Source organism: Sciurus carolinensis, chromosome 2 (genome assembly GCF_902686445.1).
Source record: "Sciurus carolinensis chromosome 2, mSciCar1.2, whole genome shotgun sequence".
Lineage (NCBI taxonomy): Eukaryota > Metazoa > Chordata > Mammalia > Rodentia > Sciuridae > Sciurus > Sciurus carolinensis.
This window is the reverse complement of record NC_062214.1, coordinates 190,247,090-190,271,050: the sequence shown is the minus strand read 5'-3', so window position 1 is coordinate 190,271,050 and position 23,961 is coordinate 190,247,090. Positions and strand designations below refer to the sequence as shown.

Sequence of the window (23,961 nt, the reverse complement as noted above, 5' to 3'; positions counted from 1 at the left end):
ATCTCAGTGGGAAGAAAAGACCTGTCCCAGGCCACTATGCAGCAAAGGTGCCCCAGAGGCCTCCTCCTTGCCTTTTGTCCCCAATCTTTCCACTCCTCCTTCCCTCTCCCTAAAGCATCGGGTGGGGTCCTGCTAAACAGGGTGCACTCATCACAAAGTGCTCGTCTAGGTGAAAGGGAAAATAGGAAATATCCCCGAAGCTCGCTCCAGCAGTCATTTTCTGTCTGGAAACAAGGAACTAAGAGTAATCACAGAACTAATTTTGGAATGTCAATAGTGTTGACAAATGCCTAATTAACTTCTGTTTCTATATAATGTTTAAACATACCTAAAATTTATTGATTATTTTAATTATTAATATAAATCAGAATAATGTTGAATGGGTGGTAATATTAAGAGGTAGTTTAAAGACTGACTCCATCATTCTCAAATATGAACATGAATTCATCCCTGTAGTCCAAGTCCTGACATTCCTTTAGGACCAGGAAATTCCAGAGCCTAGAAAGAAAGACAAAGAGAGAGATGGCTAACTCCAACAGACAGTTCTGAGTACCTTGTTTATGTTCAGTTACTCAGGTTTGTTTGTGTAAAAATATGATCTGTAAAAACAGACAGAGACAGAGAGTTCAGGCAAATTTCTCACTTTTAAGAGATAAAATTAAGAAAAGAAGGTCTCTGAGAACACAACACTCTGAAATAAACATGACTGAACCCAGTACAGAAAGGTCCATCGTTAAGGGCCACAGGTGGAAGGAAAGCTTTCTTTATACCTAGTGATGGGATCTACCTAGTAAGTTGTTAAGCACAACTTTCATAAGAACATTGGTCTTGTTTCTGGTGTCAGTGGAGATATTTGTGGATTTCCATAACTGTCGCCATTTTTTATTGTGTCTACAATCTGTTCTTGAAAGTATAAATCTAAAAACAATTCAAAAACCTTAAAAGTTATCATGTTCATGAAAAAGAAAACTTCCCAAAGTAATTATGATTGACCCAAAGTAATTATGTTTTTGTTTGTTACCAGAGGCTCTTAATGACTGAGCCACATCCCCTGCTCCCTCTACTTTTTTAAAATTTTGAAACAGGGTCTTGCTAAGTTACTGAGGCTGACTTTGAACTTGCAATCCTCCTGCCTCGGCCTCCTAAACCAGTGGAATTACAGGTGTGCACCACCCACACCTGGCATGATTGACTGTTATAGCTGAGAATTTAATGCCTAGGAGTAAAATTTCAATTAACTTCTTTACATTCTTGAACTTTATAAGTAGTGGTAATATTTTTCTTCCTTCCCCTTTTTCCACATCCATCATGGGAAAATAAAAGCTAACAACTCAACTAAATTATTTTTTAACAATTAAACTGAAATTCTCCATTTTATTTAAAGTAACAGAGTCAAGCTGACTATGAATAAAAGTACTGGAAAAACGGATGCAGCTTTGATGTCCCATTATGCACCACAAATTCTCCAGATCATAAATGTTCAATTCCGCATTACTGATGCTAGTAGGAGACATAATGAAAATAGTTAAACAAAAACCATAGTGAATTCTTTTAACTAGTGTTGTCAAATTTCTCACACCTACTGGATCTATACCGACAAAATAAACAGTTGAATGGTTCCATTTATCCTTTGATGAAAGATATATAGCACATCACTGAAAATGGCCAAAAAGAGGCTACATGGAAGGAAAGAAAACAAATGGCATGAAAAAGACTCACACTGAATAACTGTCCCCTGAGTAATTTACAGTTGACACTGCTGTGCTTCTATTATTCATTACTTGAAATGGCTGTCTTGCTCTTTAATGATAGAATAAAAATTGCAGATAAGTATTTAAAACTTTTTTCACAAACACAGGTATCTCATTAACCTATGTTTTATTTTGAGTCAATTCATTATCCATTTCACATTATAAAAAGTAACCACACACGCATATGCATTCACAAATTAGATCATCCTTATCATACATCAATATATTTTAAAAAACAAATATTTTCTAATATCAATATAGTTATTTGCTGATTGCATTTGAAATAGAGAAGCTGACAATAGCTTCATACAGTATATCTCAAGAACTGACGTTTTAAACTTAAGAACTGTACATGTTCCACAGGCAGCTCTGATGGAAATAATAGGACAAATAAATGCTGTTGACAAAGCTTAAGCATGATAGCTTGGAATAACAGCTGATTCAAACCAGATTCATCATTTTAAATTAAGGACAAATACAATCTAAAATGTAAACAAAGTATGTATAAAAGAAATTCTTCTAGGAAATAAAGGAAATCATCAATCTATTATTTTTTAAGGTATTTGTAGCTCAAAGTTATCACAAGTCTTTACAGAATTTTCAATGCCAAATCAAAATTTGGGGATGTCCAGGTATGACACACTGTCACCACAATCATAAAACTGTGGACAGCTGTTTAGTTTGCCTTTTCAACTTGGCTTGGAGAGCCGTGAGAAGGTGCACTAATGTCCTTACTTCCCAAGCTCCTGTCCAAGTGACAACCCAGCAAGGCTGATCTCAGCTGACTTGCACCATCTTATACTATCTAAATACTAACCTCTAGGGCAATGAGATAGGTGGGTTCCTGCACAAATAAAGGCAGGTGTGGCTCCCTGCAGCAGTCACTAAAGCACACACCTAAAGTTATTTTTCATTACATTGCACTGTTAACACTGGAATTCTGTAACCACATTATTAAGAAATATCTATTAATTATACCTCCTAGGGATCTAATTCCAAATAGGGTAAGTTTAACATCAGCTGCCATTCTTTTTTCATTCATTTAAAAAAAGAAAAAAAAAAAAAAAAAACTTAAAAGAAGTCCCAGCCATTGCTTTAGCTTTTTCCCATCAATCACATCATCTCCAGCTGTCTCTGCTTTGCCTCCTTCATTAAGCAGTGGATTTAAGGGTTGGATTTTCTGGATTTCCTGAAGGAAAGAGGGATGGAAGGAGGGAAGTAAGGGATGGAGAGGAGAGGGGAGAAAGAAGAAAACATGAAAAATTTTATATAATGCCTACTAAGTAAATAAAGAAAAGATACTTTGGATAAAGTTAATATATGAGACTCTGATTAAAGGAAAAAATAAAATACATATTAAAAATTACTCAGAATTACCTTTAATGACCAAAACAATCAAGTGTGCACTTAACATAGCATTCAATTTAGTTCATACAACTTTTCCTTCTTTTTAAATTTTGTATAGCCACAATGGAAATCACACAGAACTAAATATATAGACTGCCTGGCCTTAAAAGACATAGTGCAGGGATAGATTCAAACTAAAAAGCTTTCTCTCAGCAAAGGAAACTATCAGAAATGTGAAGAGAGAGCCTACAGAGTGGGAGAATATCTTTGCCAACCATACCTCAGATAGAGCGCTAATTTCCAGAATCTATAAAGAACTCAAAAAACTCTACACGAAGAATACAAATAATCCAATCAACAAATGGGCTAAGGAAATGAACAGACACTTCACAGAAGAAGATGTACAAGTAATCACCAGATATATGAAAAAATGTTCAACATCCCTAGTAATAAGGGAAATGCAAATCAAAACCACTCTAAGATTTCATCTCACCCCAATTAGAATGGCGATTATCAAGAATACAAGCAACAATAGGTGTTGGCGAGGATGTGGTGAAAAAGGAACACTCATACATTGCTGGTGGGGTTGCAAATTAGTGCAACCACTCTGGAAAGCAGTGTGGAGATTCCTCAGAAAGCTTGGAATGGAAACACCATTTGACCCAGCTATCCCACTCCTTGGCCTATACCCAAAGGACTTAAAATCAGCATACTACAGAGATACAGCCACATCAATGTTCATTGCTGCTCAATTCACCATAGCCAGATTGTGGAACCAACCTAGATGCCCTTCAGTTGATGAATGGATAAAGAAACTGTGGCATATTTATACAATGGAATATTACTCCGCAATGAAGAATGATAAAATTATGGCATTTGTAGGCAAATGGTCGAAATTGGAGAATATCATGCTAAGTGAGATAAGCCAATCTCAAAAAACTAAAGGACAAATGATCTCGCTGATAAGCGGATGAGGACATATAATGGGGGGTGGGAGGGGCTAGCATTAGGTTTAGGGTTAGGTTTAGAGTTAGGCTAAGGAGAGCAGTAAGAATGAAGGAAAGAAGGACTGTGTAGAGGGAAAAGAGGGGTGGGAGGGGTGGGAGGGGTGGGAGGGGTGGGGGGGAGGGGAAAAATATAATAAACATCATTACCCTATGTAAACGTAAAAAAAATAAGTAAATAAAAAAAAAAAAAAAAGAACTATAAAAAAAAAAAAAAAAAAAAAAAAAAAGACATAGTGCACACTTTTACTTCCTTTAAGACACTGTGATTTCTAAATACCAGATGTGTCTTTTTATGTGTGGCATAGAATTTTCTTGAGAAATAAGAACTGAAGTAATTAACATGCTCTGAAATACTTCATAGGCTTATTTAAATAAAAAGGACATATTTTCATTTGGCTATGACATGGTTCTGAACTGTGGATAATACTTCACAGAAAAAAGAGCCTGGTAGATATCAGCCACCATCCCAGATAAGTGGCGGTGCGTACTTCCGAGAGTCCACACGAGACCCCCATTGTAAGAAACTCAGCCGGGTTTGTGGACATCCAGGCATGTGGTTGGGAAACAGCTGTGGAGCCCAGCATTCCTCTTTCTTCAGAACAATCAGAACAGAAGAAACAAGCCTGACGTGATTTCTTATCAGTCTGTTTTTGGACTCATTTTTGTAACCACCAATTACATAAGAAGGAAAGATGTGCTGGATGATGAAAGATCAGAAACAGGGATTGAAGTAAAACAAGCTGGTGTGAATATACTAGGTTTCAATGGCCATAACTTTAAAAAACGCTTATCACATTTAGAAGAGTAAGTAGAGAACGGAAAGTGCTGTTACTAAACATGTCCACAATAGGAGCGTCCAGGGCAACCCTCTGAGAGCAAGAGGATCTCAGTGGACAGAGAGGCAGGACATCAGGATGCAGAACAGAAAGGCTTCTTACATGACCAGTTGTGGGTCAGCACAGATAACACAATGTGGCCTGAGGGGTGAACTGAACTGAGCCCTGCTGCTTGGTGGGGGCTCGCCACTCTCCTACCTCTGCTTGCATGGCTTCTAAGTGGAACGCCCACAGGGTCATCACTAAGGCAGTAGCTTGTGGGTGCAGTATTCTGGTTAGTAGGAGTGTTCACACTAACAGTGCTAATCTATAATACCAATATCACTTTTTCCTAGAACTATTACTTTTTGTAGTGTATAGACCTACTCTTTTGTGAGTTGCACTGAATAAAAGTTTTCTAAATTCTAAATGAAGTTGGGTATATACCCAATGGTCAAATAAAATTTAAAAAATAAATTATAATATAATTTAACTTCTAAAAGGAATTCTGGCATGGAGTTTTTGCAAAAGGATTCACAAGAGAAACTTACTTTGAAACTGTCCATGAATTTAAAAAAGAAATCTGAATCTTGTCTAAGTTCTGTTCTAATCAGAAGAATCAGGAGTTCTGTTTGAGAGCACAAACCTGCATCCTGGCTGAATCATCTGTGCCTTGCTACAGTCTCTTATGATGACTTTTATGGTACTACCCTCTTTAATGATCAAGCTAAAAGAAACGAAGGCTTTAGCGATTAAACAAGATGCATACAGCTCGTAAAAAGGAACCGTGGAGAAAGGAGAATAAAGAAAGGCCCTTTATAAATTCAACTTCACGGCACAGGTATAGTCAGAAATGTCAGTTTACTAAACCTGCAACTCTGGTTCTGGGCTAGAGCAGCATTTCTTTAGGTGGCATTTGTTACACCCATCTTTCTAAGCAATGAGGGATTATATTCCATAGCTGGCTGTTTAAAGGGATGCAACTATACCACCTACCACCTTTTCAGAGAGAAATTCCCTGAAAGCAAAAGTTTCACAGAAGAAAAGCAGATCTCAGATGCTAGCGGAGGTCATTTCAATAGCTTGTGTTGATTCCCTGAGGTGACGAGGCCTTCGCCACACACTAATCATCTCATGCACACTACCTAACGTGGCCAGGCCTCCCATGAGTTCCACCCGCTTGGACTTGCAGCCCCTCCTCAGGGTGGACACTCCCTAGGCTCTGGGAAGTACTTCAGTGAGAAGTAAAGCATGCTGCGGGAGGGTGGGGCGCACTCGGCAGTGCACTGTGGACTACTTACGACGCGGCCTTCCGTGGCTGCGGATCTTTACTCCCACCATTCTTAGAATCAGCTGTGCTACCGGTCCCACGGGAGGTGCTCGGTAAGGCAGGATTAGGAGGAAAGGAAGTTGGAACATTACTGGTATTTCGAGTCCGGAATGAATCATCTGAAAGTAACACAAGTAGAGTTAGACAGAGGAACACACTAGAAAGATGTTAACTGAAGAGAAAAGGCTCATGATAGCTTTTTAAGGAAACCTGGTGGAATTTATACATAATAAACTTCACAAAGTTAATATTTTAGCATATGTATTCCCCCATGAAGCCATCAGCACGATCAAGATGTGGAACACCTGTATGTCCCCTCCTGCCCCCTTTCAGTCTTCCTCTCCAAACCACTGATCTGCCTCCTGTCACTACAGGGAAGCTGCATTTTCTAGGATGTTACATAAATGGAACCCTACAGTATGTAATTATCTGTTTTATCTGGCTTCTTTCATTCAGCATAATTATTCTAAGATTCATCCATGTTGTGTAGATTGATACTTCATTTTTATTTCTGACTAGTATTGTATGGGTATGCCAAAATTGGTTTAAATATAATGTGTAGACAAACATTTGGATTTTTTCCAGTTTTTGACTATTTCAAACAAAGCTGCTTGGAACATTCATGTACAAGTTGGTGTGTACACATTTTAGTATTCTCCAGTAAACACCTAGGAGTAGAATTACTGAATCAAATAGCAAGTATGTATTTATCTTCAAGACAAACTGCCAGAGTGTGGTCCAGAGCGTGTCCTCTCTGTGTCTCCGTCACTTTCGGCAGTGACAGATCTGAGAGTTCTGGAGAGGCGCTCCCACCTCACACTTTGGATATTGGAAGTCTTTTTAATTCCTGACATTCTAGTGGGTGTCAAGTGTCATCTTCTTGTGTGCTTAATATCCTCATTTGCATTTCCCTAGTGATTAGTGATTTTAAGCATCTTTTCATGCACTTCAATGTATATCTTCTTTTTTAAAGGTCAGATTTAAATCTTTCACCCATTTTTAATATTAGGTGCCTTTTTAGTTTTAAAGATTTTTTTGTGTCTTCTAAATACAAGTCTTTTGTCAAGTATATATATTATGAATATTTTCTCCCAATCCAGGCCCTTTTATTTTTTGCTTGTTTCAAAGCCCAAAGATATAAAATTTTGATGAAGTTTAATATGCTAACAGGAGAAATCTACATCTGTTTCAAAATTACAAAGACCTTTTTCTATTGTCTTCTTCAGAAGATAAAGTGTTCGCTTTTATGCTTAGGTTTACATTTTGAATTGATTTTGTTTATAATGTGAGATAAAAACTGAGATTCAGTTTTGTTTGGTGGTGGGGGGATTCTGTTTGTTTGTTGGATTTTATTGTTTTTAACATGGACACCCAATAGTTCTGACGCCATTTAAGAAAACAGATTTACTTTTTTAGAGAAGTTTTAGGTTAGCAACAAAAGTAAGAGGAAGGTACAGACTTCCCATAACCCTGTACCTGCTCCCGCACAGCGCCTCGTGATCTACATCTCCCCCAAGAGTTGTGTGTTCGTTATAACGGGCACCTTTTCATCAGTCAGAGCTGCTAGAAATTCTGTGTAGACAGAATTTTAAACTCCCGTAGGTAAATGCCAAGGAGCATGACTGCTGAGTCATTATAAGAGTACATTTATTTTTTTAACACACAACCAAATTGATAAAAGGATTTCCATCAGCAAAGAATCAGAATTCCTGCTGCCCCACATCCTCAACAACATTGGGTGTTGTCGATGTTTTGGATTTTCTTTTTTTTGCACTGATGTTTTTAATTTTTTAATTTGTTCTTTTTAGATATACATGAGAGTAGAGTGTACTTGACATATTATTTGGATTTTGATCATTCTAGTAGATGGGCAGTGATATCTATGGCTTTAATTTGTAGTTACCTAGTGACATATTGTTATGGTTTGAATATAAAGTATCCCCCCCAAAGCTCCTATGTAGATGCAGGACTATTCAGAGGTAAATGATTACATTATAATCATTCAGAGATAAATGGTTACATTATAACTTAATCAGTCCTCCTTAATTTGAATGGACTAACTGGGTGGTAACTGTAGGCAGGTGGGGTGAGGCTGGAGTAGGTGGGTCACAGCAGGTATGCCCTAGAAGGGTTCATCTGTAGCCCCTGCTTGCTGGATGCTACGCAGGGAGCAGTTTCCCTTCACCACACTCTTCTGCCATGATGTTGCCTCACCTCAGGCCCACAGCAATGAAATTATCTAACCATGGACTGAACCTCTGAAACCATGAGCCCACCCAAATAAACTTTTTCTCCTTTAAGTTGATCTTGTCTGGTATTTTGGTCACAGTGACAGAAAGCTGACTAACAAATTGGTATCAGGAACGGAGATGTTGCTGTAACTAACCTAACCATGTGGTTCAGAAGCCTTTGAAGCAGGTTTGCAGAAGGCATCTGGAAAAGTTTAGAGATGCAGGCTAGAGAAGCCTTAGAATGTTGTAAGTGGAGTTTAATGGATAATTCTGGTGGGAGCTTAGAAGACAAGAATGCCAGCAGGTATATGGATGGTAAAGCCTGTGCTCATGAGGTTTCTGAGGTGAATGGGGACTGCTGGGAATTGTATTAGAGGCCATTGATGTTACCTTCTGGCAAAGAACTTATCTACATTTTGCTCATGTTCTAACACTTTGCCTGCGGTCAAATTTAAGGGTAGTTAATCTGACAGAAAACTTGAAGGCAGCACAGCATCCAGGCAGTGGCATGGATATTGCTATCAGCTTTCTGCCAGGTTTACAGTAAGAATTGGGAGGAGAAAACAGAGAAGGAGGATTCTTAAAACTTGCAGTTTGGCCAGAAAAGTGCTATAAAATCGGGGCCAACATGATTATTGAAGAGATTACCACCACTAAAGAAAAGTTAAGACTTTGCACAGAGATAACAGAAACAATGTCTTGAGGATATCTTAAGAATTAGCAAGACCAAACAATGGGTTTGCGAGCTCCAGAGTATAAAACTAAAAATTTCTTTGAGAAGAAAATTTAGGGGCACCCTGCTTACACAGGGATGCCTAGCTGTTTTCCCAGGATTTAAGTCACTGTGCTCAATCACCCAGGTACTCAGTTGCTGCTACAACCAAGGTCCAAGGGGAGCCAGCAACTGCTCAAGATGGCATCAGACCTTGGTGCTGGTTCTGCAGGAATGCTGGAAACTGGGGTTTAGGGGTCATGGAGACGTCCACTGAGATTTCAAGGGAAGACAATGTGTAACAGGGTGAGAATTCCTATTGGTTGCCCCTGAGAGAGTGAAGCTGAGAGAGTGATGTGTGAAGCTGTGAAGGTGAAGCTGAAGCTGAATGGATACCCCAGGGATTAAGAGATGCTAGAAATGTGGAACATCTGCCAAGGAAACTTGCTGGCTACAGACAGCCAAACTAACAGAGAGACCATGTGGGCTGCAACTGTCAAGGCCAAAGGGGCAGGGCTGCCCAAGTCCTCTGAACATCACATCTCACCGCCATGTGCCCCAGATGTCAGATATGGAGCTACAGGACTTGTTTGCCCAGCTGGTTTTTTGTCTTGTTTTGGTCCTATCTTTCTATGCCCCTATTCCTCCCTTTTGGAATATGAATGTTTACAGTGTGCCATTGTATATTAGATATTTGCAACTTGCTTTTGATTTTTTTATAAAGGGGCTCGCAGCCAAGAGTTTGCCTTGAGTCTCAGAGGAGACTTTTGGGCAACCCTGGAACTGTTAAGAATATGGAGACTCTTGGGAGATGGACTAAATGCATTTTGCACTGTGTTATGGACATGAGCTTTGGGGGTCAGAGGTTGAATGTGATATAGATATAAGGTGTCCCTCCAAAGCTCCTGTGTTGATGCAGGAATATCCAGAGGTAAAGGTGAGCACTGTGACCTCATTGATCCATCCTAGTCTGAACTTACTGGGTGTTAACCTTATGTAGGTGGGGTGTGGCTAGAAGAGGCCACCCCTGGAGCTGTGCCCTGGCAGGGTTCATCTTCCTCTCCCTCCCTGCCTCTCTGCTTCCAGGCTGTTACAGGGTAAGCAGCATTCCTTCACTATGTGTTTCTGTGTCACTGCAGTCCCACGGCCATGGAGTCAGCCGACCTGGACTGAACCTGTGAAACCGTGAGCCCAAGGAAACTTTTCCTTCTCTAGGTTGTTCTTGTCTGGTATTTTGGTCACTGTAACAAAAAGCTGACTAACACACGTAATAATGAACATCTTTTTATATTTATATGCTTGTCATCTATATATCTTCTCTGGAGAGGTATCTATTCAAGTCTTTGTTAATTTTTAAATCAGATTTTTAGTTTTCTTATTGATAAGTTTTTATTATTGTTAATTTTGGATAACAGAACTTCACCAGCTGTATCTTTGCAAATATCTTCTCCCATTCTGTCTCTAGTCATCTCACTCTCCTTGTAGTTTTCATTTTAAGAAGTCCAGCTTATCAATTGTTTCTTTCACATATCATGCCTTTGATGTTAATGGAAAAAAAAAAAAAAAAGAGGCACTGCTATACTCAAGGTCATCTTGATTTTTCTCCTACATTATCTTTTAGGAATTTCATAACTTGGCATTTTATATTTAGGTCTGTAATTAACTTAATTTTTGTGACGGGTATTAATCTATTATTAATCTATACTTACTATGTTGGTTTCTAGTTGTTCCAGCACCATTTGTTAAAAAGACCAACTTTCCCCATTGCGTTGGCTTTGCTCCCTTGTCAAGGATCACCTGACTACATTTATGTGAACCTATTTCTGGGTTCCTATTGGTTCCATTAATGTGTCTTCTTTTGCAAATACCACACTGTCTTGGTTACTGTGGTTTTACAGTTAAGTCTTAAAGTCAGATGGTATCAAATTTCCAATTTGGTTCTTCTTATTCAGTGTGTATGGGCTATTCTGAGTCTTTTCCTTCCCCATTTAAACCCCAGAATCAGGATGGGTGCAGTGGTGCACTCCTGTAATCCCAGTGACTGGGGAGATTGAGACAGAAGGATCTCAAGTTCAAAGCCAGTTCCAGCAACTTGGTGAGACCCTGTCTCAAATTATTAAAAAAAAGTAAAAAGAGCTGGGGATGTGGCTCAGTGGTTAAGAGCCCCTGGGTTCAATCTCTGTACCAAAAAAAAAAAAAAAAAATTTTTTTAAATAAATTCTAGAATTGGTTTGTTTGTATTCACTTGCTGGGATTTTGACTAGGATTGCACATCTACAGATCAAGTTGAGAAGAAATGATCTTCAGAATACTGAATGTCCCTATAACCATGAACATGGAATATCTATATATTTAGTTCTTTGATTTCTTTCATCAGAGTTTTGTCATTTTCCTCATATGTGTCTTTATATATTTTGTTAGATTTATGCCTAAGTATTTCATTTATTTTGGTGCTAATATAAATAGTATTATACCAAATTCTACTTATTCATTGATGAAATATAAGAAAGGAGTTGACTTTTTTTCTATTAACCTGTATCCTGAAATCTTGCTATAATTATTAGTTTCAGGGGTTTTTTTTTTTAGATGTTTTACATACTCACGTAATCTGTGAACAAAGACAGTTTTATTTCTTCCCTCCAAATCAGTATATCTTTTATTTTCTCTTCTAGGTAGTATGATGTTGAAAGGGGAGATGAGAGGAGAAATCCTTGCCGTATTCTAATCTTAGTGGAAAGGCTTCTAGTTTCTTGCCATTGAGTAGGATGTTAACCGTAGGTTTTTGTAAATATTCCTTATTACTGAGAATTTTTACCATTAATGGGTGTTGGATTTTGTCAAATGCTTTCTATGTATCTATTGACATAATTGTGTGACTTCGCTTCTTTCCCGTTTATGTGATGGATTACATTAGCTAACATTTTAATATTGAACCAGTCATATATACCCAGTGTAAAATCTGCTTGGTTGTGGCGTATAATTATTTCTATGGATTGTTAGATCTGATTTGCTGATGTTTTGTTGAGGATCTTGGAAACTAGACAGTTTTCTTGTTAACACCTTTGTCTGGTTTTGGTATCGGGGTATACATTAGGATATATTCCCACTACTTCTATTTGTGAAGGAGAATTGGTATAATTTCTTCCTTAAATGTTTGGTAGAATTCACCTGTAAACCAATCTGGATCTGGTGCTTTCTGTTTTGGAATGTTATTGATTATTGACTCAATTTCTTTAACAGATAAAGTCTATTCATATTGTCTACTTCTTTTTGTGTGAATTTTGGGAGATTGTGTCCTTCAAAGAATTAGGTCATCAGCACCATTTTTTGAATGCTGATTTATCTCGGAGCCACTGTTGAAAATCAACTGACTACATATGGCAACACAGGCCACGTTGTCCTGATCACCCTTACCTGCCCCCCTGCTTACCAGCTGCCACGAGGCAAATAGCTTTGCTCTGTCATACCTTTCCACCATTATGTACCACCTCACCACAGGCCTATAGTAATGGTGCCAACCAACCAACCACAAACCGAAACCTCTGAAACTGTGAGTTTAGATAAAACTTTTTTTCCTTTTTTGCAGGGGAGGGTACTGGGGATTGAACCCAGGGGTTGCTACAACCAAGCTATACCCCCAGCCCTCATTTTTATTTTAAGACAAGGTCTCTCTAAGTTGCTGAGGTTGGCCTCAAACTTGTGATTTTCCTACCTCAGCCTCCCAAGTTGCTAAGATTACAGGCACCACCACCATGATCAGCTTCTTCCCTCCTTTTAAATTGTTTTCTCAGGTGAGAAAACAATTTTGTCAAAAAGTTAACACTGACCTTGCCAGTTCTGAGGAGTACTGTGATGCCCCTCTTTTGGTATTTGCCTGATGTTTTTCTTAAGATTAGACTAGAGTTTATGGTTTTGGAGGAGAATGACAAGTGAAGTGTCATTTGCATCATATCAAAGGTACATATAATGACATATTGACCAGTTTTATGTACTTTATTACTTCATTACATCATTAGAAATGAGAATTTTTTGAGGCAGATTATAATTTATAAACTAGGATTCTTATAACTTAACTGCTTTTCAAAAGGGTTTTACTGATTTTGATATCCACTAACAAGAGATACTGCAATTTGTTTCCCTGAATTCTCACTAGCGTTCTCTTTTTTCCTCCCACAGTCTGCTATGTCCACATAACCTTGGGCAGAATATTGCAACTAATGACAGGCAAATGTCACCACACAATTAATGGTGGGTCCACATTCAGTAAAAAGTATCCAATCCAATCTTCCAAGTTATGACTTCAACCTTTCCTTTTAGTTTTATCTTATAACACTCCTTCACACACATACTCTAGCCAAACTGGCTGGCAGATGCTTCCTGAAGACACCAACAACCAGTCTTTGTGTATGTCTGGTATTCTGCCTGGGTATTATTCCAAAACCACCTCTGTTTTGAAAATTCTAGCACACCTTAAGGGTCAGCTCAAATGACAGCCCACTGTGAGTCCCACAACTAATACAATCTCTCTGTCAACACCTCATATACTTGTTAAAAGACACTTGCTTCCATTTTCTCTTTATTGCTAAGATGTGTGATTATATACTGACTTTTTCTTCAGTATGTTTTTCATTAAGTAATACATAATAACAGATAATAAGCACATTGTCTCAACCCAAAACCTTAGGAGATATTTCACTCAACTTATAGGCATCCCCCAAAATGTACTGAGTCCTTAAGATAGAATTTTTTCAAATATTTTAGTAAAAAGAGTTACCCTTATAAAATACATGCTTTTATTTAAGACACTGGATGTTAAGTTTTAGGGTCTATAATCCATATCCACTCTCTTGATTCTCAAGATCACTTAAGACCTAGCAAAATAAAAACTGAAGAAATTAACATATAATTTTAAAAACCAGTTCTAAATCAATATTCTTGGTGATTTAGGTAGAGATGGTTCTTGAGGGAAATTGCTACAATTTATGAGTAAAGATGCCTATTTGTAGCTGGGTGAAGGAATCCCCAAGAGGATAGGTCGACCCATCCACATCTGAAGAATCCCTTATAGACTCTTATAATCATTTGTACCATTAACTCAAAGTTGAGTTAATTTAAACTGGTTTTCATATGCATCTAAAATTTTTAAAGGCACTCTGTATTGTAAATAAATTGTTGAACACTAAATGTTCCTTAATAAGTACATCCTAAGGGATTCACTGCTTTGCTGCAATAAAAGGAATCAACAGTTTTATTACTTATAACCCTGACTTCAAGATATGATAACTGTAATTCAACAACTGTCTACCTTCAAAGTATTTCAGATTTCTTGTGATGACCACAGTCCACCTTGTAAAACCACACTATGTACTACATATGAATATCAATGCTTTAATTTTAGAATGATTTTCTGTTCTAACAAATGAAAAACTGTTAATAAAACAGTCAATGAGTATACATATTCTTCATTAGAATTAAACACAAGTAAGGGGAAGACAGAATATTCAAAATGTAACCTAAAAATGAAATAAAATTAGGCCCATAAGAATTTCAAAGCATTTAGCAGATTAACCATCATCTACACTAAAAAAATTACCACCAATCATTATTACAACTTTCAAAATATTCCCAAAGCAGAAAGTTAAAAATACACATACAGCCATCAGTAATTTTTAACATTATACTCTACTGTGTTCACCATGTAATTCTATCTTCCTATTATACAAGCCAGAGGTCAGCAAACTACAGCCTTTGGGCAAATCTTCCCTGCTGCCTATTTTTGTCACTAAAATTTTATTGGAACACAGCCACACTGATTCATTAGGTATTATCTGTGGCTAGTTTTATGCTACAACATCAGAGTTGAGTAATTGTGACAGACCAATCTGAAATATTTGTGATCTGCCCTTTACTGAAGTTTGCCAACACTGGGAACAAACTATCATACACATAAGATGGTGAATGTTCAGCTGCGCATAAGTTAGAGTGACTCCCTACTGCTTTCAACTCCCTTAAAATTGGGAAACTTCTGGCCTATGCCTCAGTAGGCCCTGAGACCACAGTGAAGCCATTCTATCACACTTGCCTTTTCCAAGTATTAAGCTCTGAATCTTGACACAGTAAAAACAAAAGACTACAGTCCAGCATTTTCTCAATTGCTAGGGAAAAGTTTAATTTCTCAGAGATTCGATAAAGAAATAAATTTAGGAAAAACTATCTAGAAATAAAGAACTAAGTCATTTAAAGAAAATAATATTTTGTTAAGTTTAAGAACTTTTTTTTCAAAGCGTTTAGATGACTACTTACCCGTTAGTGAAAGCACAGAAGTCTTTGTTAACCCTGAGACAGAGGGTGCATATGCTGCTACAGAACTCTTACTGGAAAAGAACATGACTCCAGTTAAAATACAGAAAACTGCTTCTCAGCCGTGGATCGCTACACTTTGGCTTTTAATCTTGTTTTGTAAATACTTCCCTCTACTACTTATAAAATATGCTTTCTGCTTTTATTTCTCTCTCTCTCTTTTTACATTCCATGCCTCAGGACACTTACATCTATAAATTAAAGGCATTTCCTTAAACTTTTGTTTCATCAGAACCACAGTTTTTCTTTAGAGTTCAGCCAACCCAGGTAAAATGGGAAAATTTTCCTGAAAATAACTTCTCTTTAGTCATAGTCTCTCCCCTCTGTGCATCCTAATATCACCCTATTGACTGGGAACTCTAGTTGGATCTACTTCCCCAAACTATAGCTAAAAATCTGGAATAAGTTATTTTTAATAAAAGAAAAATGTTTTTTCTGTAACAAGTTATTTATCTTGAGATATGAATGCTTTTAAAGACATTTATGTTTTCTTAAAATTACTTTGCTTAAAGCATGGTAATTTTAATTTGTGCTACTTCTCTCCTGATCTTAACTATTTATAATTTTATCTCCTAGACTAAAAAATTGAAACCAGACATTTGCCTATTGTCAGAACTCTCTTGTGACCATCTTACTGTACCATCATGCCAGTGGCTTCTTTATAGGCAGGAAAATAGCATTAATAGTAAATGGGTGTCCACAGCCACTTAACAATGGAGGCATCCTCATGCCCATCCAATGTGATATAGTGCCACCCTCTCATAAATGACACATGGATTCCATGATGTTCTTACTTAGTGTCCTGGCAGTATTCTTCCTAGAATGTCAAGACACCAATGTTTATGCAAATTTGGACACTTTCTTTTTCTTTTTGGTAGTATTAGGGATTGAATTAAAGGCCCCTGAGCATGACAGCCAAGTGCTCTGCCACTGAGATACATCCACAGCCCCAATTTTAAGTGTAATAGTCTTTATAGATGAGAATACTTTATTGCTTTATTTAAACAACCCACAAGATTAATTCTGATTTTTATTATAATGTAAACATTTCACATAAATATACATGCGTGACTATAAAATACAAAGTTAAAAGTGAAGAGCTAACAGGTCATACCTAGTACATTTCTCTAAGTTGCCATATTTTGCATGAAAAGCTTGATTATTAAAAGACTGGCTTCGAATCAATTTGGATTTCTTGATTTCTTTGCCTAGAGTGATAAACAGAAAAAAGGAAAATGCAATTGTTCAGTCTACCCTCATTGCCCTCACCCCACTTCCTCCCCAACCCCCATCATTTTCAGTAAAACACAGATGGACTGAGCATTCTTCCTAGTTCGAGCAGAATGGAGCATCCCTTACCCACTCTACCCACTGAGAACCACCAAAATGATTAACAATAAAAGGCCAAAAGATGTTTCAGGATAACATATCTTATCTAGCAGATTTTTTTAAACAAAAAAAGTTTATGAAAGACATAAAAAATCATTTCTTACTTGTTGATGGGGTGCTAGAAGAGGGTCCAGGAACAGAAATGGGGATGTTCTTGGGCAGACTTTGCGTCAGTGTCTTAGTGTCTCTGCCTAAAACAAACTCTGTTTTAAGTTTTATAACTTCCTCTGAGTCCTAACTAATCTTCACAAATGTAAAACACAGAAAATAGGAATCACTGACCCTAGTTAAGCAGCATTCTTTTCCAAACAGTATTATTTTATATACTTCCATGTTTTCTTTGCTATTCAGTGATCAATTGCACAATCCTACAGCTATTACCAAACTCCAACTTCCCTTTGGAAGGGTCTGAATCTTACACTGGCTGCTGCCGTTTATTCATGTATTCCTAGCATCTGTGCTACACCAAGCAAGCAATTTTCACAAACAACTTACGTTTCTTATCAAAGATCTTGTCACCCGGGGGCCTTCCATCATTCTGTTGCTTCTCCTTCTCTAATTGCTCCTGTTAGGAGAAGAGTGTCCTCATATTAAAGGAAAAGCTTAAATAGAGTTAGGAAGTTCTGGTGAGAATCAAGCTTCTGAGATACAATTAGTTTGGAAAACTGTCTTTTAAAAGTGGAGTTTTTCCATATTTGTGTCTAAAGAACTCACTGTCCTTCCAAATTTGTGCTCTTTTACAAATCTACAGAGTTTCTGGTTTACCAAACTAAAACACTGAGTTTTGCATCGTTGTTATAATAAGCCTTTATTTTCTAGAAGGTATTTACTAATGCTCATAAGCAAAATATATGTTAGCATTGGCTATTTCAATTTCTAATTGATAAATGGTAAAATAATATTTTTCTTTAAAAAGATTGAAAGAAAAGAAAATGGTCTATACGAGCTGTCAGAAAACAGAGGAGGCAGGAACAGTGTCCATCTTGTTTTATGAGGCCAGATTAATTCTAATACCAAATCTGACCCAAAAAGTTACAAAAAATAAAATTATGAACCAATTTCACTATGAAATCAATGAATACAGATTGTAAAATTCCTTAACAAAAACATTGGCCAAAATAGAGAAAGAAAAGGACACTATGTCATCACCAAGTAGGTTTATGCCCCCAGCATAAAATTGGTTTGCTATTTACAAAATCAGTATAAGTCAGTATATTAACAGAATGAAAGAGAAAAAATTAAAAACTTATGTTAAAATTAAAAACTTATGTTCTTCAAAATACTAAGTAAATGAAAAGATAAACCACAGACTCCAAGAAAATATTTATAATATGCAGATTAACAAGAGTTGTATTTAGAATGCACGAAGAACTCTTATATCTCAATAATAATAAGAACCATGTGCTGTAAATTTTGAAAACAAATTTCATCAAGGGGCCAATAAACAAAAGGAAAGATGCTCAACATCTTTAGGCACCAGGTTTATACAATTTAAAACCATAATGAGACACTATTACATACCCACTAGAATAGCTGTAGCAGCTTTATTGTAATATCCCCAAACTAGAAGTAACCCAGATATCTGTTAAAAGTTAAATACAAAAGCAAATTGTTGTATATGCATAATACAGAATACTACCCCGAAATAAAGAGAAAAGACCTATTGATACGTACAATAAATGGATGAATTTCAAAATCATTACATTGATGGAAAGAAGAATGACAAATGACTCAATTTATAAAAATACTAGAAAATGCAACTGTTTAGTGAAAGAAACTAGCTCAGTGGATTCTAGGGACTAGAAGAGAAGATATAAATTACCAAGGGGCATGTAAAAACATGGGAGAATGGAAATGTTTGGTACTTTGATGGTGGTGACAGGGTCAAGTAGGTCCATATATCAAAACTCATCAAACTGTATGCTTTAAATATATGCAGTTAATTGTATGTAGGTTTTACTGCTATATGGTAAGGGTTTTTTAAGGCTCTAATATGTAGTATATTTCCCCAATTAATAAAAATAGATTTCAGAAAATCAAAATGCTTCTTAAGTCATTAGGAAGAAAAAAAGTAATATGATAAATTATTTTTTAAGTTTAATAAGAAAGTCAGTTAACACTGATCAAAAAAAGAGCATGTGTATGTGTGTGTGTGTGTGTGTGTGTGTGTGTGTTAAAAAAAAAAACATACCATTTCCAAAAGAAGTAGTTCTTCTCTTTCTTTCTCTTGATCCAACAAATCTTTTTCATAAAACTTTTTCTGAAACTGTAAAGACATTGCCAAACATTCATGATGACTCTGTGCCAATGTTTAAACATTTCTTTCAATATAAGGTAAAGAGAGTACACTTACAGCATCCATGGACATTTCCATTCTGTCCAACTCTAGTACAGTCTAGAAAGGAAATTTTCAGAATTATTCAACAGTAACCAAATTCAAGCAATCAACTGTTTCTCAGATACTCCTTCCCAGGAGGGTCAATGGGAAGACTACCAGGCTAGGAGCAGGGCTAAACAGAAAACTGTGGTTCTACCCAGTTCTACATGGTGTGTACAATCAACTTCTGTGTATTAGTGCCAGAATCTATTTTAACATTTCAAAGTTTTTAACGTTAAGAAGAGCAAGTCTAAAGGCATATTTTAAAAACTAAATGCATACAATTTGATTTCTAACTCCCAGTGCCAATCTTTTCTGAACTTTCAGAAATAGAATATAGTTTTTGAAATGTTAAAAAGTCTCTTAGCTAAATATGCATGGAGCAAGCTCTCAATTGGATTAAAATTCTTAGGTCCTTTCCACAGAGACTGTTTATCATTTCAATAGTCTGATCAATAGAAAAGGCTTTGCTCTAAAACTTCTCTCCTAATTCAGTATGTCTTTCAGAATACAATGGTCTGAAAACATAATTCTAATCAAACAATGGTCAATCTAATCCATAGTTCTATTTCTGACAGAGAAGAGTACTCCTAAAATTTATTCTACAAAAGTAAACCTAATCACCAAAGTAAATATATATTCATAAGCCCAAAGCTATCTATTGCAAACATATAAGATTTGACACTTTATTTGTATGACCAAATTTCCAAAAATGTATGCTTTATGCCATGAAATGTCCCTTTTAGATACAATTACTTTCCATATTAAAAAACTGGTTAGGCTAAACTATTCCATTTTTATCTCCAAGCTTAGTGCAGCTCCCTCAGTTTCCCATATTAATAATACCTCAGCCTGATCAATGTTAACTACAGAATTTTCATGAGACAGACTGACTTCATTGTGAAAAGTGGGCTTAAAATAAAAGCTACACTCCAGAATAACACATTGTGGATTAATAATGTACTAATTTAATTATGTCATTATTGTACCTATTTTTGGGAGTAGCTTATATCTCTCTTTTTTGTAGGTTTAAAAAATTTTTGTACATATTGAGAGGTTTTGTTGCTACATATTCATTCATGTACACAATGTAACAATATCATTCAACCAATATTCCTCCCCAGCATTTCCCCCCTCCCTCCCTACTTCCCATCTTCATCCCTTTTCTCTACTGATCTCCCTTTGATTTTTAGGAGATCCACCCCACCTTATAATATCTCTTGAATTAATAACTTCTTTTGGAAAAGTAACCTAGTCTCTCAAGTTTATTATTTTGACCAGTTAAAATAATTATACATAAATATTAAGGACAGAACGGTCTGGTAGAACCAAATGTGCATGCATGTGTATATGTTTAGATCTACCTGCATTGTCTAGCGTGGGGTATTTCTGGTTATTTTTACTGAGGAAAGAGGAATTCACATTTCAGTAAATTATTATACTGATTAATAATGTTATCAAATCACTTTAATAAAGTCCTCATGACATCTGGCAACAATCTTTAGAATAAAAAAAGGGGAAAATCACAGGATTTTGTTTTTTTTTCTTATCAATGGTGCTAATTTATTTACAACATTAATGAATTAATCTCTCTCACAAAAACATAAATACTCAAAAATTATCCTAAAGTTCATATTCAGCTTCATAAAAGTAACTACTTTATTTGGTTTGATCTTAGATCCAAGTCTTCTAACGCTCTAATTTCCAGAGTTTCCAGTTATATATTAAGCAAAGTTTTTGAAAACTATAAAGCATTTTAAGATTTGAGCTTACTAACCCAAATACTTATTGTTCTAGTTTTCCCAAACAATCCGAACAATGAGACCTCATGCTGAAACAAAACAAAACAAAACAAAAATAATAAATTTTACAGTATTTAAAAAGAAATGTGGTCAAGGGGTCAATACCAGCTCTCAGTTCAAGTCCTGGCTCTGCTACTTACTAAAGCCATCTTCAGCAAAAACAGAATTTCTAGGTCAAGGGCTATTATAAAAGTCAAGCTGACCACTGAAGTAACTCTGAGGACCCTTCCAAGGCTGTTTCTATAAGAGATGACTTTTCAATTTTACCAACCAAACTTTACTGGAGTGTAATCACTTCTGAGGAAAATCTGGTGAGTGAAGCATTCATTATTAATTGAGCAATGTTCACTGAGCACCATGTGCCAAGCTCCCCAAGGAGCTCAACATCTAATGGCCCTTCAGAAGGAACTTTCATGTCCAGTTGTAGCACACACCAACCAAATCACTTACCTATTACTACTTTAGCAAGGATATAAATATCTTAACAAACTGCTACCCTGTCAAGCTAAAGTAGAGAAGCCACACTTAATACTATGCAAATGCAGAAAACACAAGGCTGTGGCAAGAGGGATACTCACTCTCTTCACAATAGCCAGAACGTCTTTGTCTTTTTCCTGGCACAGCAGTTTTCGCACACACATTTCTAACTGCTGAAGTAGATGCTTATCTGCAGGAATCTTCAGCGTTGACTTCACTTTGGGTAACAGATAACAAAGTTTCATTCTGTAATAAGTTAACATTTAGAATGAATGTGATAATTCAGAATAATAGTAACATGGAACAAAGAAAATTCAAGCGTGAGATAGCCTGGGAATTCATTTATTCATGGAACAAATATTTGTGGAGTGCCTATTATGTGTCTAACATTCATCATTCTGGATATTGAGCTATGAACATGAATAAAATCAACAATATTCTTTGCTCTTAGGGAATTCACATTCCAATATAGGGACAGGGAAGAGAGAATAAACAAATGTGCACAATTTTTGTCTTACAGCTGTTTAAGTGCTACAGAGAAACAAATCAGGGAAACAAGATGGGAGCGGGGTGCTAGGAAGGGATGGGTCAACTTTGAAGCAGGTGGTGAGTGAGGAGATCAGTGAAGGTTTCACTGGAAATAAGATATTTAAGCAAAGACCTGAAGAGTAGCAGAGTATGAACCACAAAAGTATCTGGAGAGGAGCATTACAGGGACATTGCCTCTGGTATTGCCCCAAATTAGTAAGTGGTCCACCTTAGCAAACTGACTTGTGTGAGAACAGTCAAAGTGAGATTCGCAGGAGGCCTCACTGTGGTGACAAGAGGCCAGTTCATGGCTTTGCAGGTCATAGTAGGGAGACTAGCTTCTATTATGAGTACAGTGAGAAATGTCATATCATCTGGCTGCTGTTTTGAGATTAGATTGTAGGTGGTAAAGGAGAAAAGAGAAATGAGAGAAAAGGCCTTTGTAAGAGCCGATGGTCAACTGCACAGAGAGGCAGCAGCAGAGGGCATAAGAAGTGGCTGGATTCTAGACATATTCCGCAAGACTGGAGGTGCAATGACAGGGGAAAAAAGGAGTTAAGATTTTGACCTGAGCAAGTGAGAAGATGAAATGGTTGTTTACTGAGATGGAGATGACTGCAGAAGGAGCAAAAGCAAGTTAAGGACGATCAGGATTGAATTCTGAACAGAGTGCCTATTAGATATGCAATGGAAATGCCACATGGGCTGTTATCCAGATAGCTGTCCTTGCAGGAGATAAAGTCACACACTCTCAGCATGCAGGTAACAGTCAAACCATGAGATCTGAGAGACTGCCAAGGTGCCAAGTGCCTTGAGAGAATAGAGAGATAAAAGAAAACCTTCTGGAATACACATGGTCTAGGTTAGGTCAACCAGGAAGAAGCAAGGAGGATGACTAATACTGGGCAGGAAGAGGGAACCTGAAAAGTAAAGAACACCTTCCCAGGAGGAGGTGGTGCCGAGGAAACATTCTGCTCTGTGAAACTCGACATCTCTGCCAGAGCCAGTTTGGGGCAGGGATGCTGGGCGGCTGTCTCTCTCATGACTGTTGTATTCATTCATTCATCTGTGTGCTCTCCAGATTGCAACTTTTTATTTCCATTGCAAGCTTTGAGATAGCTACATCTCATTTGGAGAGTTTCCAGGATGGTTTAAGCAGAATCTTCAGTTGAGAAGTCTTCATATATTACAAAATTTGCTATTTATGCATCAAAAAGGGTAAAGTAGGTCTTTCTCTAGCACGTTCAGCACTGAACAGTAATAATGGCCATGCTCTCACCCAGCACTCACCACAAAAACCAGTGATACTTTCTCCAACCAAGGAGTCCTAGTGCCCCAAGGAGAAAGCATTTCGTTTCTGGCAGCTGAGGAGAGACTTCTTTAAATACCAACAGGGTTTTCCTAGCCTTTATATTATCTAAACTCAGTTAATTTAAATTTTGAACATTCACTTAGGGAAGAATAAAAACACTTGACAGTCTATGCATGCTTCATTTTTTTTTACACATGGAATGTCTAGAAAACATATTCAAATAAGCTACAAAAGGCGCAGCAGTAATGAATCTCTATAAGAATCCTGGGCCCGTAACTTTATCAAACTCTTGAGATTAAGGACCACACATTTCTGGTAAGCAAAGTACTTTGTGTAAATTATCACAGGTAAGTATTCCTTAAAATAGCCTACCAATTAGGTACTAAGGAAATTAGTGCACAAAGATGTCTTATGACTTGCCCACAGATACACAGCCAGTGTAGAAGTGTAATTGCAGCTCAGGCAGTGTGGCTCCAGAAACAATCCTCTTGACCTATGTGATCCTACCACTCTAGCCTGTGGT

General features: G+C 37.0%; 1 protein-coding gene across 4 annotated transcripts in view; it reads right to left on the bottom strand.

Moving 5' to 3' along the window:
• Window positions 1–2,411: 2,411 nt before the first annotated feature.
• Window positions 2,412–23,961, bottom strand: part of Ppp4r4 (protein phosphatase 4 regulatory subunit 4) — a 106,738-nt gene continuing 85,188 nt past the window's right edge. For 2 of the 4 annotated variants that reach the window (XM_047541857.1, XM_047541859.1), the window contains exons 17-25: window positions 21,700–21,844; window positions 19,296–19,337; window positions 19,134–19,208; window positions 17,438–17,507; window positions 17,047–17,133; window positions 16,668–16,761; window positions 15,497–15,567; window positions 6,222–6,369; window positions 2,412–2,940 (exon numbers count right to left, since the gene is read on the bottom strand). In XM_047541857.1, coding sequence (XP_047397813.1) covers window positions 2,916–2,940; window positions 6,222–6,369; window positions 15,497–15,567; window positions 16,668–16,761; window positions 17,047–17,133; window positions 17,438–17,507; window positions 19,134–19,208; window positions 19,296–19,337; window positions 21,700–21,844 — 757 coding nt within the window. In that variant the 3' untranslated portion in view covers window positions 2,412–2,915. Of the gene's footprint in view, window positions 2,941–6,221; window positions 6,370–15,496; window positions 15,568–16,667; window positions 16,762–17,046; window positions 17,134–17,437; window positions 17,508–19,133; window positions 19,209–19,295; window positions 19,338–21,699; window positions 21,845–23,961 lie in introns of those variants that run through there. The other 2 variants (XM_047541858.1, XR_007107287.1) reach the window with 2 other exon arrangements.